This window comes from Asterias amurensis, chromosome 14, assembly GCF_032118995.1.
Source record: "Asterias amurensis chromosome 14, ASM3211899v1".
Lineage (NCBI taxonomy): Eukaryota > Metazoa > Echinodermata > Asteroidea > Forcipulatida > Asteriidae > Asterias > Asterias amurensis.
In genome coordinates, this window is record NC_092661.1 from 16,594,370 (window position 1) to 16,612,132 (window position 17,763).

General features: G+C 39.5%; 2 protein-coding genes across 2 annotated transcripts in view; one reads left to right on the forward strand and one right to left on the reverse strand.

The window, feature by feature from the left end:
• Positions 1–1,853: 1,853 nt before the first annotated feature.
• On the reverse strand, positions 1,854–5,868 carry LOC139947509 (smad nuclear interacting protein 1-like). The gene is made up of 2 exons (XM_071945436.1): positions 5,491–5,868; positions 1,854–4,712 (listed from the first exon to the last, which is right to left on the reverse strand). Exons 1-2 carry the CDS (start codon positions 5,683–5,685, stop codon positions 3,735–3,737), a joined length of 1,173 nt encoding a protein of 390 aa, XP_071801537.1. The 5' UTR covers positions 5,686–5,868; the 3' UTR covers positions 1,854–3,734.
• A 189-nt stretch (positions 5,869–6,057) lies between these two features.
• The window catches only part of LOC139947621 (activating signal cointegrator 1 complex subunit 3-like), a 72,469-nt gene continuing 60,763 nt past the window's right edge, over positions 6,058–17,763 (forward strand). The window contains exons 1-10 of the mRNA XM_071945576.1: positions 6,058–6,199; positions 7,179–7,349; positions 7,566–7,644; positions 8,439–8,736; positions 10,136–10,403; positions 11,498–11,609; positions 13,107–13,162; positions 13,838–13,974; positions 15,311–15,449; positions 17,065–17,190. Coding sequence (XP_071801677.1) covers positions 7,182–7,349; positions 7,566–7,644; positions 8,439–8,736; positions 10,136–10,403; positions 11,498–11,609; positions 13,107–13,162; positions 13,838–13,974; positions 15,311–15,449; positions 17,065–17,190 — 1,383 coding nt within the window. The 5' untranslated portion in view covers positions 6,058–6,199; positions 7,179–7,181. The remainder of the gene's footprint in view (positions 6,200–7,178; positions 7,350–7,565; positions 7,645–8,438; positions 8,737–10,135; positions 10,404–11,497; positions 11,610–13,106; positions 13,163–13,837; positions 13,975–15,310; positions 15,450–17,064; positions 17,191–17,763) is intronic.

A 17,763-nucleotide genomic window follows, 5' to 3' on the forward strand; every position in this document is an offset into this window, starting at 1 on the left:
AACCAGGAAGATTTTGTCCAACAGTCAGGGAGATATTATTTAGAGTTAGAAACTACTTTTAACAGGGACAAAGTTTCCATCGTTTACCACAACACAAACAAATGTTTATTTTCAGGGAACTTTCTGCAGAATTAGTAAAACTTTGTTCATTCTCCATTTTTGACCAATATAAAAATAAATAAACTGTAGATTGAATGATTGAAACTTGGCAGCTTTGTCATGTATTCAGTGGCGTAACCAGAGGGGGGGCAGGGGGGGCCGGCGCACCCCGCTCAGAACCCTTGCCCCCCCCCCTCTTGGCCCCCCCCCCCATATGAAATCAGAGATAAGTATATTCTTATACGCCTTAAACGGAAAACTTTTATTCATTATCAGTAGGCCCTATATGGACTATAACATTAAAAAATGCAGGGAAACGCGCGCGCGATCGTATTGGCGGTAAATGTTTGTTGTGGTTTTGCGGTTACAGAGAGTGAAGGATGTGACAAAGTTCTGTTAAATACATGGTGGTCTGAACTCAGACCAACAGCTCTGTAAACACAAAGTCAGATCATGGAGGTAGAAATTTCTACCTCCATGGTCAGATGCACTACAGAGAAATTTACTACAGCACCAAAATGGCCAGCGAAAAAGGTTGCTTAGACCATTTCTTCTCCTTTGAAGCAAGCTGTGCAATTGAGAGGTAGGCCTATTATTTTTAAACATCCGTTTCGTAACTAAAATGTGATTATTAAACACCCACAATTTCGATCCTGTATTTTTGGCTTACACTTGTTACAATAAGGCCGAGTAAAAAAAGAAACATGTTTAGTGTCTGGGTTTCTCAAAAATAAGGAAGGGGCTTTTTATTTTTTATTTCAAGATGGTCGCCATGAATGTCAAATATCAACTGGTTTTTTTTCTGCTGCTGAAATACACAAAACATTAATGAAACAGTTTGGTCAAGGCATTCAGACAAGACATTCAGATTTTTTTTTTTTTTTGCTAAGATCATTTAAAATAACCCTTTTTCAAAAATAAAAAGAAAAAAAAAAATGTGCATAAAAAAACTTAAGAAAAAAAAAGAGGTGTCCTGTAAAAAGGAAGCGGGCGGGGACGCTAAACATTTCTATTTTTCTATTTTTACTTAGCCTAATATTATTATGTTTTGGGTATTTACACACCCACAAAGCCTAGTTGAGAATACCGTGTACAACTCTAAATTGGTACTTGTTGACCACAGTTGGTAATTTAATCCTTTTATACAGTCAAAAAGTTTTATCTTATACAAAATGACATGTTCTCTAAGATTTTGTTGTTTTCGCAATCTTTTGTTACATGCTGACTATAGACTGTTTTAGAACTGCATTGGTGTGTATCAACTATATATCAGTTAAAATATTTAACAATAATCTTGCACTTCTTTGGCCCCCCCAAATTTAATCTTTGCCCCCACTTGCCCCACCAAATGAAAATGTCTAGTTACGCCACTGCATGTATTTCAATACAAACAGGGGTGAGAGTCATTGCTAACGAAAAAAAGTCTGAAACTTGGATACAAATTCAAAGGTATGTTGAAATGATGCCATTTCTACCGTTTGGTAAACCCTGGGGTTATAGATTCCACGGAGCTTTTGGAAACAGTATCCAAAGCACTAGAGAAGTAGACCAATGAGCAGGATTTCTTTATTTGTGGAAACAAATATTGTCCAATTATCTTCACCAGGTCGACATAAAAAGTCTGAACTCAGCCAAGGTCTGAACAATCTCACCCCATGTACAAACGATGTTATACCTGAATGCATAAAATTGTAATACTTGTCAACAGACATGACAGAGGACACTCTTTTTATTCAAATGTTGAGGTATTTTTTATTTTTCTCAGTTAATTGTAAAAACACACAGAGTTCACAATCCAAAACAATTACATGTACATAAAGTTAGAGTCAAGTAGTTATGAAACTGTCACCCGAGAACAGTTTGTCGTAGAAGTGGAAGTGACTTCTACTTATGTTTATATATGTTTATAACTATAAATTTTAATACAAGTAATATCAATAATGATCTCAAACTATCAGCTTAAAGGCAGTGGACACTATTGGTAATTACTCAAAATAAGTATTAGCATAAAACCTTACTTGGTAACGAGTAATGGGGAGAGGTTGATGGTATAAAACATTGTGAGAAACGCCTCCCTCTGAAGTGACGTAGTCTTCGAGAAAGAAGTAATTTTCCACGAATTTGATTTTGAGACCTCAAGTTTAGAATTTGAGGTCTCGAATTACCAATAGTGTCCACTGCCTTTAATCAAACCATTACATACTGTAAATGTACATGTAGCAACCCACTTATCAGTGGCAAACAATGTAAACTCTACAGAGTTTGTCCCTAATTTTTGTTTAGTGACTGGCCAGCAGTTTGTCATTTCATTTTAGTCCTTCAGCATTTTCTCTAAATATTCACACTAAATTGAAATGCTGTTGAACAATGAATTAGACCAGTTGGAGAAGTTAAGGAGAATTTCCACTGGTCCTCAGCAAGGCTTTGTAACTGGTATTTGGCCAGCAGACCATTAGTTAAGGGAGAACACTGCTTGAAATACATTGACAGTAGCAAAAACACTATTTATATAAGAACTTTTATACTTTTAGAGCCATAAAAATGCTACTACTGTAATCTTGGTCAATAGCAGTTTTATTCAGACAAAATGTCACTGAACTATTTTGTGTTATTTTCTTTCATTAATTCTTTTACCCATAAAATACCAGATGCGAAAAACATGGCAAAAATGTTCATTCATGAATGTTCACTCATAATTTTTTATTTTTAAAACATAATGATTGATTTTGAAGTTGAGATTTAATTAAAATAACAAAGAGGTTTTAAGGCATAATATATCTTTACAGTGGTACAGTAGTGCGGTACATGTAGTTTTGAACCCCATGGATTTACTGGCCCAGAGTAAAACTCTGCTGGTCAGTGGTAGTTTCGAACTGCAGTGTTAAACTTACTGGACTCTGTCCAAAAGTCCAGTGGTGCAAGTAGTTTCAAGCACCATAGATTACTGGCCCAGTGCTAAACTTGCTGGACTCTGTCCAACAGTCCAGTGGTCCAGTGGTAGTTTCAAGCCCCATAAACTACTGGTCCAGTATTTAACTCTGGACTCTGGTCAGTGGTGCAGTGAGTTCGAGCCAGCAGCCTCTTGGGTTTAATACTGGCCCAGTGCTAAAATTACTTGAGTCTGTCCAGTGGTGCAGTAGTGGTACATGATGTAGTTTTTGAGCACTGTGGATCACTGGCCCAGGCAGTGCTATTAAAGATGACTGGACACTGGCCAGGGCCCAAATTTCATGGCTCTGCTTACTGTAAGCACAGAATCGGCACTTACGAAAGCAGGGAATTCTGTGCTTGTGTATGCCAAGCGTATTTTACGAGTTAGCTGGAAATTTTGGCTTGTGCGCATGCGTACTCCACGTTACTCTGCTTGAATACACAGCTAGCACAGAAAGTCAGCGCTTGCACAGTAAGCGGTAAATGGTTATCGTAAGCGCAGAATTCAGCGGTTAGCAGAGCCATGAAATTGGGCCCAGAGGTCTAGTGGTAGTTTTATAGCCCATGTGGAGTCAAAAGACTACATCTACTAGTACGCTGGTGCTCAGCGAAGTCCACTTCTGGATGTAAAAGCCGAGGTGAAGATTAGGTGTCATGACTAACACCCTATTGGGGTCAAGGTTCACTCATGAGAACTTTGCTATTCATTCAGCTTGTTCCTCATCCAATTCACTGTCTTTGGATTTGTCATGCAGAAGCACATACTCCCTGGTACTGTATCCAAACTTGACGACGTCTTTCTCTTTCAGTTCATAATATCGTTTTCCTTCTATCCTGTTGTTGTTGATGTAAGTGCCGTTTGACGATTCCAGGTCAATGATGTACGGTCGGACTCTCTTTCCCATTGTTCCATCCGGACGCTGAAATTCCACGAGCCGGTATTGGAGTACGGCATGCTGTTTGGAGCATGAAGGATGATCAATGGGCAAGTCAGCAATAAGGCGTTCTCGTCCAAGCAGATAGGCACTCTGGCGGTGAACGTGTACAACCGGAAGCTCTTCGTCTCCTTTGAAGACGTAGAATCTCCATTTACGTTTTGGTTTTCTGGCTTCAGGCGGCTCATTGTACTTAATGACGACACCGCGGTACGTGTTAGAGTCTTCTGTCAACTTCCCAGATACACCAAAGTTGGGTTTTTCCTTTTCTGGTGGAGGACCACTTTCATCTTCTGCCTCCGGGCCGGCTGCAATAGATTGTGACTCAAACGGATTTTGAGGTTTGCGCTTAGCATCTTGTGTCCGACACGCATCGTTCAAATCACGCTCTTGTTTGATTCTAATCTGGCTGGTTTGCTGAGCGGCCCCATGATTGGTTCGTGAAGCTCTTTCCTGAGTGTCGTCAGACTCAGCTCCTGGATCGTTGTCCCATTTTCCTCTCAATGGTGGAAGTTCCTCCTTATCCTTGTGGTTACCATTCTTACTCTTTTTGCTCCTTCCAGCCTCGTGGTCCCCATCCCTCCTCCGATGTTTTTCCCTGTGTTCATCTTTGTCCTCCTTGATTTTCTCCTCCTGGTGTCTTTCTCTTCTCTTGTCCCCGTTTCCTTGGTCCCGGTGCTTGAGTGGTTTATGAATGTCTTCTCTGGAGTGGTTGCGCTCTTTGTGGTTCCTGCTACTGTGTTTCTCCTGGAAATGAAAGTAGAAGACAGCCACAAATATCTCTAAATTGTAGAAGCTCTAAAGTAAAGTACTTGAAAAACCAATTTGACATTTGTCCATGCTTTCTGAAGCTGTCATACTAAGCACGGTACATCGTTAGACTTAAAACAACAAAGTTTATAATCAGATACATTCATGAAATGGTCAAAAAAGCCTTTGGCAATTTCACAAAGTTTATGATTTATCTTTTTGTGTTAGAAAAGTCATCGTTATTATATTTCTATAGTGCCTCTTTGCAAAAAAATGAAATCCTTATAAAAATTCATCTGATCCTACTGTGAAATCGAGCCCTGGCCTGGACCTGTGGTAAGATCATTGTTGTAATGATTTCTGTTGACTGCTGTTTGATATTGTTTTTTTGTCTTTTGATACTGTGGAAATAAAATGAACCTTGAACCTTGATCATGAACACATCTGTATTGTTGTAACACTAAACGGAGCGAGAACATTACTTTTTTCAAAGATTTCTCTGTTTCAGTCAGAAATTAAAAAAATAATAGGAAAAGTTTCCGTATGGCGCCACCACTTTTTCATTCGAAATAAAATAATATAGTATCTAATTTACCTGATTGATATATCCCTTTTTGTAAAAATGAGTGAAAAAGTGGTGGCGCCATATGGAAAGTTATCCAAATAATAAATAAACAACAAACTTGCTAATCATTTGAATGATTTTGACAAATTTGAAATTTTTCAAATTTAAAATGAGAATTCAAGTGGGATTGTCACTATTTAATGGCCTTACCGGTTGTGTTTTTCGATGATGTTCTGGACTGCGACTGCGGGATCTAGAGCGATGGCGGTCCCGTCTTTCGTGCTTGTCTCGCCGGTGATGGTGGTGGCGTTTTGTCCCTCTGCTGTCGCCGTCACTTTCGCTCTCAGATTCGGACAAATCTCGTTGCCGATCCTGCCGCCGGTGTTTCGAAGATTTTGAAGACATATTTTTTAGTTTTTACAAATAAAACTGACAAATTTTACTTAAATTTAAGATTCTAAAAGATTACAACATTTATGAATTGATCTTTTAGCGTAAGTTATTTATAAATAAATCATCGAAATTGTTGAAACTTTCCCATAACAGTGTTACCTATTCGATCCACACAAAAACAGCACTTTACACCTGCAAAATGACGAGGTCAGAGTTCAAACTGGTAAATGACTGAGTTCCAGACGTCGTTAATTATCATTTACATAAAATATACATTTGGTATCTGACTATTTCCAAAACCTGTTGATTTTGTGCAACCAACAGAGGGCGCTCTGTATTTCACAACACTTTGCAATGTGACACAAAAACACACCGAACAGATGGGAGATTGCTCGACACTGAGGGAAACCCCCAGATGTAGGGTACTTTTCGCTGTGAAAACCCAAGTTCTAGGCAGAGTAGTGCCGGTTTCTTTTGACGTTCTCAGAGTTACAATGCTTTGCAAGAGGAGCCACTAAGAGAAGATGTAATTTTGATTTATTATCTGTATTTATATGAAAAATTGCAGTATCCTCCTGATCCTGCGACCACTATTTCACATTTTTTACAGGAACACTGCCACTGGACTGGCCAGTGGCTGGCATGGCTGGACTGGCTCAATTTTGTCTGAGCCGATCATGGCTCATTTTGAGCCAGTCTTTTGAGTCATTTGTAAACAGAGGAGCCAGCATTTTTGGCTCAAACTGGGTCATTTTTTTTCTCAGTGAATATCTTATTTTTCACCATAATATTATATATAGAAGAGTTTGCGGTAACACCATGTAATAACAATAACTCGACGTTTCGATCAGTATGCTCTGATCGTCTTCTGGAGAATGCTGGACTCTGATGCTGCATGCTGCTTAAGTACTAGGCGGTGGATCAGCGGTGATGCACGAAGGCGGGAAATGTAGGCGGGAAGTGAACTCGATGATGCGTGGTGAAACCTGTTGTGGAGCCTAGGGGGTTGTGTGGGGGGTGTGTGCTCACTGAACCGTGTCAGTAGGAACAAGCACAGGGGACAGTGAGGGTGTGGGGCCTAGGTGACTGAGGGTATAGATGACCCAAAGCAGTCTAATATTATAAATATAATAAATAAGATTCAATTATATTTCATGGAATGTTATGAGAAAGTGGTGGCAGGATACGGAAGGAGTAATATGGAGCTGCAGATTCTGCAGATTCAACCAACGTAAATCTAAACCATGTTATAGTGAAAAAAGTGTGAAAGATGCTGCGGAACTGAAACATTTCACTGCAGTCCCCCCCCCCCCAAAAAAGGTCCAAATAAACTTCTTAAGCGCAGACAGTCACTGTTGTGATAACACATCATGACACGCCCCACAACTAAAATAATTTACATCATTTACCATGCCACAGGACAAGAATAAAAAGCACTGCCGACAGATATGTGAATATTTTAGCGAATCAAAAGTGCATTACTTTATTGTGTGTTTCCATTAAAGAGAATGCCGTTACCACGTCTGACAGTCGCTCTACGTGCGTATTCTAAAGTCACAGCTGAGAGTTCACGAGATGGAGTAAGCGAGGATGACATTGGCCTGAAGGACAAGCAACGTCTACGAGCTGACAGACAGGCCGGGCTAGGGTTGACATGGGCTAAGCTATCCATTGAGGTAACCCTGAAACAATGTGATTTTGTAATCCACCTTGTAGTTGTAGTTTTCAAAATAACCTTGCAGCACCCATACCAATTGCAAGGTTCCAATACAAACTTGTAAGTCACAACTTGTGCATTGCAAGGTCTTAATGTCGAACATGAAGTTTAAAGTCATTTTTGTTGACTTAAAAGTCATGCAATTTTTGAAAGGATATATTTGTTTGATTCCCAGGTTCAAAAACAGAGTGGTCATCATAAGATCGAGGCGTCCACCAAACTAAGAGAATTAATCCACACCACAAGAGAAATAGGTGAGAGTCATCATGGGCATTTCAAGGGCACCAAGGCATGACCAGGGGGCATGTAGGCAATCGCCTTCGTTGCCTTCGAGAAGTATCAGGCCTGCAGATAGGCGATGGATCGTTCGGTGTGTTCGGGCCAACTCTCTGGAAACAGTAACCACAGACCATTTAAGAGTCTCACCAACAGTTGATGCTTTTTAGTGCAATCTAAAAACTTGTTTATTGTAGTGCGTTCACATTGCTGATGTTGTTCTTGTTAGTTTGTAAATCGCATTTTTGGATTTTATTTTTATTTTTGCTATTTAAAGACCCTGGACACGTTGGTAATTGTCAAACACTAGTCTTCGCAGTTGGTGTATCTCAACATATGCCTTTTAAGGCACAAACCTGTGAAAATTTGAACACAATTGGTCGTCGAAGTTGCGAGATATGAATGAAAGAAAGAAACACCCTTGTCGCACCATGGTCACACAAAGTTGTGTGCTTTCAGATGGTTGATTTTGATACCTTAAATTTTAAGTCTGACGTCTCGAAATCAAATTTGTGGAAAATTACTTCTTTCTCGAATACTACGTCACTTCAGAGGGAGATGTTTCTCACACTGTTTTATACTATCAACCTCTCCCCATAACTTGTTACCAAGTGAGGTTTTATGCTGATTATTATTTTGAGTAATTACCAATAGTGTCCACTGCCTTTAAAGGGAATTTCGTTTTTATTATACTATTAATGGTTTAATTATTTCATCAAAGTGATTAAAAAGAAGCTTTACAACGGTGTGAATATTTTGTTTGTTATCCTAGTCGGCAGTGATGCACCGACAGGTCTCGTCGAGTCCACGGCAGTCTTTCTCTTCACAAAGCTCAAAGACTGCGAAGAGTTCACCTTCAATGAAGCCAGTCAGTTGCATTCGACTATCGGACCCTTCCCAAACACCGACGGTGAAGACGCTCATAGGACCATACAGTCGCTGGTGAAGCTGCTTCCACCGGGAGTTCTTGAAAATGTCGAGAAGCTTCAGAAACTGGAGGAGTCTGAGGAATTCGGAAGACACATCCATTTCTCACATGAGCCGAGGAGTCTTGAGTTTGCGGAGGGCAGGTAGGTTGAATCTCAGCACTCCTGATACTTCACGGGGACAACGAAGGCGATTGCCTCCATGTCTCCTGGTCGTTGCCTTGGTGCCCTTGAAATTCTCCAGTAGTAATTTACCATTTCCTCATAGAGTGCCCTTTACCAAGGAGAAAATGCCTTGGTTCCCCTGTTCATTCAAAAATGAAGCTTACAGGCCAGCTTCAAACAATACTTACAGGCCTGTGTGAGGACAACTGGCAACTTTGTTTCCAGGAGTGATCAATTTCGCCATGCCATTTTTTGCCCAGTATGCCTTGCTCCCTCCTTACCCCTAGAATCGGTTCATTTAATTGTGCTGGAATCTGGCACATATTCAATATGCCTGTGGCTGATCCACTCTAAGCGTGCGCTCAAGTATTGAGGCAGCAAGTCAAAGAGCAACTGGTTCCCTCGCATTCTTCTGATCTTGTGGTGTGATCATGTATGTCTAACTGGTTGCAGTTTAGGGTGACGGTTGGTATAAAGTGGACCAGTCTTGCAGCCTTATGTAGGAGATAGTGACAACATTCAACAGGCCTGGACCCAATTTCATGGCTCTCTGCTTACCGCAAGCACAGAATCGGCGCTTACGGAAGCAGGGAACTCTGTGCTTACTGCAAGCGTATTTCACGGGTTAGCGGCGAATTTTGGCTTCTGCGCATGCGTACTCCTCGTTACTATGCATTTTACACTTACACGGCTAGCACAGAAATTCGGTGCTTGCACGTAAGCGGGGAATCGTGGTCGCAAGCGCAGAATTCGTCGGTAAGCAGAGCCATGAAATATGCCCTGATGCTTCGTTCTTGACAGGGAAAGGACAACAAGGCAATTGAGGCGAGTGCCTTCAGTCATTCAGTGCCTTTGAAAGTATCAGGCCCGGTCTAAAGTATTCTCTTGAGTGTTACGGCGATCGGTCAAACAACAGTGCTTCTATTTAAAAAATATTTGTGTATATAGACGATGTGACCTGTGACATCACATGTTTACAAAAGAGCCACAGAGCCTGGACTTCCTGCAGGCAAGATTTGTACACAGCTCAATGGAAGAAAACATACAATCTTATATTTTATGGAGATTGCACTGTCTAATTCTTATCAACTTTTGATATGATCAAAGGCAGCACATCTCAAAACTTGCGCAGCTTTTACTTTCATAACTCTTGGTTTTATGTGGAAATTTATGACACAAAATGTCAACTTTCCCATAGGACCAGTGTAGTATCTTGCCTGCCAGAATACTCAAAGAATGTACAAGGTCACACTTATTGTAATTAAAGTTCACATGGTCTATAAAGACCCCAGACCACTGTGAATGGTTAACAACTAACCTATGGACGTTATAATTCATATTTTTCAATGTGCACATTCTCATCTCAAATCATAATCAGCTCTGCATCGGAGGATGATGAATACGAGCCGGTTCTTAAATTTGGCTATGACGCAACAGCGCCCTCACAGTCCACAGCATTCAACAAGCAGTCAAAGAGCGCCCCCAGTGCCAACGCAAAGGCCATGAGTCTGGGGTGGCTGAAGAAGCAGATAGAGGGCCAGTATGGTCAGGGGAGCAGCCCGCTTGGGATGAGCGTCGACAGCCTCTGCTCTAAACTCCTCGGAGATCTGACGTCCGGGAAGTCCAATGATGAACTGCAGAATCAGGTTAGATGGACAAAGTTTTTGCTGAAGATGCAGGGTCAGAGAAAAAGACCAGGGGTGGATTTCACAAAGAATTAAGACTAGTCTTATCTCGAGTTACTAGTCCTAGCTTTAAGTTTTTAATATCTCTTAGGACTAACTCTTTGTGAAATCGACCCCAGGGCCCAATTTCATAAAGGCTGTAAACACAAAAACCTGCTAAGCACATAAAAATATTAATTAGCAGAAACAGGTTACCAGCCAAAATTACATTGAGTTTGCATTGTTGTGGCTGGTGCCCCACTCAATGTTTGCTTAGCAAAGAAATTTGTCAAGCAGTATGTTCTGATGAAATTGGGCCCTGTTTGCCTAACTTGGGGTTCAAAGAGAAGTAAGGTTTTAATAAGAGGTCAGCATTTATTAATTTACGGCATATGCTCCAAGCTCTTTGGAGATTTGATGCCCGCAAAGTCCAACGATGATTTGCATAATCAAGTTTGATATACAAAGTGGTGCTAAAGACGCAGAGTCAGAGAAAAGAGCATGGCCCAATTTCATAAAGCCTGTAAGCAAATAATTACAAGTTTCTAACCTCGCGTTAAAATGGTGTAAGTTGCCATTGCATTTGGTACTCTCTAAGTGCAAATTTTGGTCAACATTCAAAATATACAAATGACATCAATCTGAATGGTGTTTGAAGCTTTGCATGGTGTGGAGAATAAGAGCAACTATAAATATAAATATTAACAGTAAGCTTGCGGGTACAACCATGGGTAAAAACTCTTTTGAGGGAGTGGTGGCTCTGAAAAGAGCCGGTTTGGTCTCAACGTTTCCAACAGTATACTCTGCTCGTCTTCAGGAGACAGACATCAATCTGAGAAAAAAATGGGTCGTAGATTTTTGTTGAGAGGTTTTTGTTTATTCCTGACTTTCGATGATATTCAATCAAAGCATCCTTGAATTATTTCACCTTTTGAGTGACGAAAAAAAGCCTCCTAGGATGTAAAGACTCATTAGTTGTTGAAATCCAATGAAGTTATGTTTCAAATTTCGCTCTGAAAATAATAAATTTTTTCACTCTACATAATTTGTCGTTGTTTCCTACAAAAAAACCACAGTTGTTTGAGCTGCTGGGATTTGAATGCTTCGAGCTGATTGAGCAGTTGTTGACAAATCGGGCTAAGCTTGTTCAGGCCGCCAGTCACAATCAGATGTCACAGATTATAACGGGTAAGAGGCGGACTCCGGGGTGTGGGAGAGAAACTTGGAATGCATGTTGCTTTTTCTGCTTCCAATGTACTTGCCAACTTCAAAGATTGAAGGCTTAGGTCTGGGCCCAATTCGATAGAGCTGCTTAAGCAGAAAATATTGCTTAACAATTTTCTGCTTTGCAAAAATGAGAAGGAATCCAGTCACAAATTGTATAATGTGACATGATAGTTTGGCTGGTAACCTTATTCTGGTAAGCATAACTTGGTTGTGCTTAGCTACTTTTGTGCTTAAAGACAGTGGACACTGTTGGTAATTGCTCGAGACTAGTCTTCTCACTTGGTGTATCTCAACATATGCATAAGATAACAGACCTGTTAAAATTGCAGCTCAATCGGTCATTGAAGTTGCGAGATAATAATGAAAGAAAAAATACCCTTGTCACACGAAGTTGTGTGGTTTCTATGCTTGATTTCAAGACCTCAAGTTCTCGAAATCAAATTTGTGGACAATTACTTCTTTCTCGAAAACTACATTACTTCAGAGGGAGCCGTTTCTCACAATGTTTTATACTACCAACCTCTCCCTGTTACTCATTACCAAGTAAGGTTTTTATGCAAAAAAATATTTATTACCAATAGTGTCCACTGCCTTTAAGCAACTCTATGAAATTAGGCCCAGGATGGGTATATTTGATCCCCTTACAGTCTGATCAAGACCAAAATTTCATGACACTGCTCACTGCGTAAATCATTCTGCACTTACAGCCCACAGAATGTTGCATTTTACTTGGCACCGTAAGCGCAGAGTTCTGTATGATGAGCCTCCCAAATAAATATTGTTATTATGATTATACTTATAAATACTCAATGATCAATATTTGTAGGTCTCTTTTGAGGCATGATCAACATACTATAGAAGTCCCCAGGCCAACAGAATCAAACAAAAACGATCTGTTGGACCATGGAGGTAGAACCTCCATGGTTGGATTATGATGATTTTGAGAGTGATTAACGACCCTGGACACTATTGGTAATTGTCAGAGACCAGTCTTCTCACTTGGTGTATTGATCTCAACATTATGCATAAAATAACAAACCTGTGAAAATTTGAGCTCAATTAGTCGTCAAAGTTGCGAGATAATAACAAAAGAAAAAAACACCCTTGTCACACGAAGTTGTGTACTTTTTTATGGTTGATTTCGAGACCTTAAATTCTAAATCTGAGGTCTCTAAGTCAAATACCTGGAAAATTATTTCTTTCTCGAAAACTATGTCACTTCAGAGGGAGCTGTTTCTCACAATGTTTTATTCTATCAACCTCTCCCCATTACTCGTCACCAAGAAAGGTTTTATGTTAAGAATTATTTAGAGTAATTACCAATAGTGTCCACTGCCTTTAAGATTTATAAAAAAAACAATACTTTGGGAGGTGTAATAAGCTTAATGAAATTGTGAACTAAAATATAAGAATAAGCTTAATTGTAATTGATGTATTTTGTGTATCTTTTTTTTTCAGATGGAAAGAGAGAGAGGCAGGCCAGGCCTGTGTACGGCTGTCAAGTTGTCATACAGGTACAGTGATGGATACATACCAGCCAAAATGCCATGTCACATTTTTTTTTTTTTTTTTTGCTTAGCAGATAGATGCTGCTTAAAGGAACGTTACAGAATTGGTAAGAAACAAAAGACGTGAAGATCACAGATTTACATAAAACTTACACGGTCTAATGATGATGATAGTAGAAAACATCCCTTGAAATATTTCTGTCTGAAATGTCATATTTGACGAGAAATAAATAATCTAACTTCGCGTTTGGAGTTTATCGCTCAGTGAGCGTTTTATTCATTTTTGTTTTGGCAGCGATGCAATGCAAAATTTGAAATTGGTTTTTCACTATTCTCTCGTGACCCAGATGGCCGCTTGATCTCAAACTTCTACAGGTTTGTCGGTTTATGTATATGGTGGATCACATAATGTGCTTACACTGCCAGCAACTTTTTTACTAGCAAAACCAATTCTGTAATGTTCCTTTAAGCACAATATGTATAATATGCATAATATTTAAAAAGTTTCCAGCCAAGAAAAAATGTGCCGTACCTTTGAACGATTCGCAATATAGTTTTGTGCTCAACTTAATTCTCTGCTTAAGCAGCACAGTTGGGCACAGTTGTTTAAAATGTTTGTGGATCTCTAGTAAATTTGTCATTATCTGTAATATTTGTTCATATTTTAATTTAATATTCCAGTCAGAGCAAGAGAAAGAATTGAACAAGCAGATCCGAAGGGAGGAGAAGAAATTTGCCAGACAGGAAGCTCGGAGTGGCTCAGGTCAAGGGTCAGCGGAAGAGCCTTTCTTTGATCCACAGTATCTTAGGATGCAACGGTATGTATTAACCCAATGGTGGAATTTGGGGGACTCTAGTTGGCGTATCATCTGGTCATGGCCTAGCGGTTCAGAGCACCGTATTCAAGCTCTGGTGTTTGATCAGCAGAGTGTAGGTTTGAGTCCTGGTCATGACACTTGTGCACTGGACACTATTGGTAATCACTGTTAGCATAAAAACTTACTTGTTAGCGATCAATGGAGAGCTGTTGATAGTATAAAACATTGTGAGAAAATGGCTCCCTCTGAAGTAACGCAGTTTTCGAGAAAGAAGTAATTTTCCACTAAAATATTTGAATTTCATTTCGAGACATCAGAATTTGATTTTAAGGTCTGGAAATCAAGCATCTGAAAGCACACAACCTCGTATGACAAGGGTGTTTTTTCTTCCATTATTACTTAGCAACTTCGACGACCAATTGAGTTCAAATTTTCACAGGTTTGTTATTTTGTGCATGTGTTGAGATACACCAAGTGAGAAGACTGGTCTTTGACAATTACCAAAGGTGTCCAGTGTCTTTAAGCCATAAAGTTTGGGAGGTACATGTAGTGCTTTCTGCTCTACCAGCCAGGCTTCTGATTGATGATAGCCAAGTGACATCCGTATGGACTGTAAAGGGGTAACCCTGTTTCAGCCCCAGGAGTGGGTGGCAATGGCCTCTGACAAAAATAAATAGTAGCCCACACCTTGAAGTGGTCTCCAGGCCTTGTGTGTCTGGCAACCTGCATAAAAAAATGAAGAAAAACCCCCAAAAGAAACAGGTAAATGAATTGTTTTGGGTGATTTGCGCATGCTCAGAATTATGTGAACAATGGAAAATTAATGTAAGTCTGCTGCCACCTAGTGTTCCAAAGTCTCCTATTCAGCTGACGCTATAACACATGATAATCCTGTGAGCACGCAAACTAACCCAGTGCACTTATCAAAAAGAGAAGGGGTTCGCCACGTTGTTCTTGGTTTGATCGGCAGCATATTGTACATGGTGCTATAAAGGAATAGGTCTCTTACTTGTAGCTTCACATACCTTGTGGGTAAAAATACTGAGCGCTTTGATACGCTCCTATTGACCCAATTCACCTGACGTCATCATCAGAATAATCTTGGATGCGCCATTTTGGTGGTCAATGTCAGCAAGTGTTATTCAGTGAAGTGCGAGATTTTTGACGACGCTGCGTTTACACGTAAACCTTTTGACCACTCACATGGTGACCGTGGCATCAGTCGCCCCGTGTGACGAGAGCGCAAGGGGTCAATATTGGGGTGTGATAATGCGATTTTTAAGAACCCAATATTGTTATTACTATTTTTAATGTTTTTTTCTTTCTTTTGATACAGGGAGCGCGCATTGAATGATGCAAGCATAGCCCCGATATTGACCAAGCGTACTTCAGGTGCACCCAAAGCATGTTACCCCAATGTGTATGATGCATTGGCTGAAGCTCAGAAGTCTTCTGCTTTCGTAGGTGGAGGAAAGGTTGGTTTTAGTTTCATTTGAAATACACATTCATAAATACCTTAGACAGTTTATCCATTCTGATTGGTCGAGAGGGCATCATGAGGGGTTGTTTGAACGGATGATATAACACCAGTAAAAAGTGTTGAATCATGGGCGTGACATGCTAGCTTGCACCTGTGCTTATAAGACAGTTTCTTCATTCCTATTGGTCGAGAGCAACGGCTGAAACAGTTGTGCCACATCACGCAATACGCGCGACGTGCACAGCAATCTCCTCATAAGGAGTTGTTTACCCAAGGGCCTTACCATTTCATAGTTAGAGGGGTGTTGTGTTGAAATAAATCATTGAACAATTAAAATTTTTGCATTTATTTTACTTTTTGACCCAAAAGTGTTGATGTTTTTTGACCAAAAAGGTTTTTATGAATGGGAGTCAAAGTGTGTTGAATCGGTTTTCAACTAGTGGTTTAAACCCGCCGAGGCCTGGTTCTTGATAATTTACCTCGACTTCATCTCGGTAATATTTTTAAGAACCAGGCCTCGGCAAGTTTCGTTGAGGTAAATTATCAAGAACCAGGCCTCGGCGGGTTTAAACCACTAGTTGAAAACCTCTTCACCACACATTGATTCCCTTATTCCAACTCGATTTCATCCGTAATTTCAATGGCAAACTAATACTTTTAATATATTTTTAGTTGGTAAAATCGTCTTGCAACTGCCTGTCGTTAGATGACTTTAATTTTTTTTATTATTAACCATTTGAATTAATTTCATTTAACCAAAGTAATGAATTTTAAAAAAAATATAGAAAAAAACAATTATCAGAAAAAAAAATGTGTAATCTTTTTGTTCCAAGTTGAATCTTTTAAAAAGTTAAACAAAATGTATGTAATACAAATGACAAACTGTAGTTTTAAGAGCTTAGTAAAATAGAGATAAACTAACAGATTCCCTAATGACAGGAGGAAGACTTTTTCAAATCATAATAATAATAATAATTATAATAGCTTTTTTTTTTAATATAGCGCTTCTCACGCCCGAAGGGTGTCTCAAAGCGCTTCCGACAATTTTACCCCTGATCACGGGGCCTTAATTCATTCCTTAAACCATCTCAGCTCCCTGGGGAGTATACAGCCTGTGCAACAATTATATGCACTACTCGGCTAAATCAATTACAAGAACCATCTCTGCCCTCACAGGTACCTATTTACCCCTGGTTAGAGAGAAACATGTAGTAAAATGTCTTGCTCAGGGACACAAGTGTCGCGACTCCCGAACCCACACTCACTGGTCCAGCTACACTGAACTTTTTTGCTAGGGGAACATTCAAGCTTGTCATGTCAAATACAAACAAAAGAAAACATGGAGGAGCATAATATGACAGTAAATTGTAAGTTTTGTCCAAGCATTTATTTAAAAAAAAAATGGCAATTTTAAAAATAATTTGTTCTCTAATCGGTAGCCAAAATGAAGTTCCCCGAGTGTTGGGATATTATGTTCCCTCAAGGATTTTGAAACTAAAATAGGAGCTGCACCATTTGTAATCTTCGAACTCCAATTCAAATGACATGTAGCACCAAATAAAACAAGGTTGCCATTGTCAGAATTGTCAATGTAAATTTTCTACCTTCAGATCATGCTGCCTGAGGGATTTGAACGCAAGAACGTGAAGATGTATGAAGAAGTGACGATACCCCCATCCCAGCCAGCCCCTACAGGGATCGGCAAACACCGTATACCAATATCAGAACTAGATGAAGTAAGTGGCAGACCCATTATTTATTGTAATAATAATATAATATTATTTGGTTTACATGTATATTTATATATATATTTTTTTTGCAATGCTCAAGTTTACACAAACATGTAAGAATACAACATGTACACATTAAAAATATTTTAGAAAACAAAGTAAAACAACAGTGGAGTGCCCAGGAGAGCATAAAAGTTAAAAAAATAACTATCGCCAAAAGGCGTATGTCTCCTAAATCCCCAAAATACATTAAGGCAAGAGAGGGCATATAAACAAGCACAAAAGATAATGCAAATCACTGAACAACTATAAAAGGCAAACAAGCAGAGAAATACACATAAAGGATATACCTTTAAAAAGCAAGTCTAGACATCAAAATGGTTCTTGAGCTTATATAAAAATTGTGGTATTGATTATTTTGTGATAATTATATCAAAAAGTGAATGGACATGCAGGCTTATACTGAACATATTTTGAGCGTTTTGGACCTACCAAATGAGCTACACTGTTTTGTAATCTGTAACCCATAACTGCCAAGCTGGGTAATAATCCGAAGTTCAGTCGTTCAAGTATCTAAAT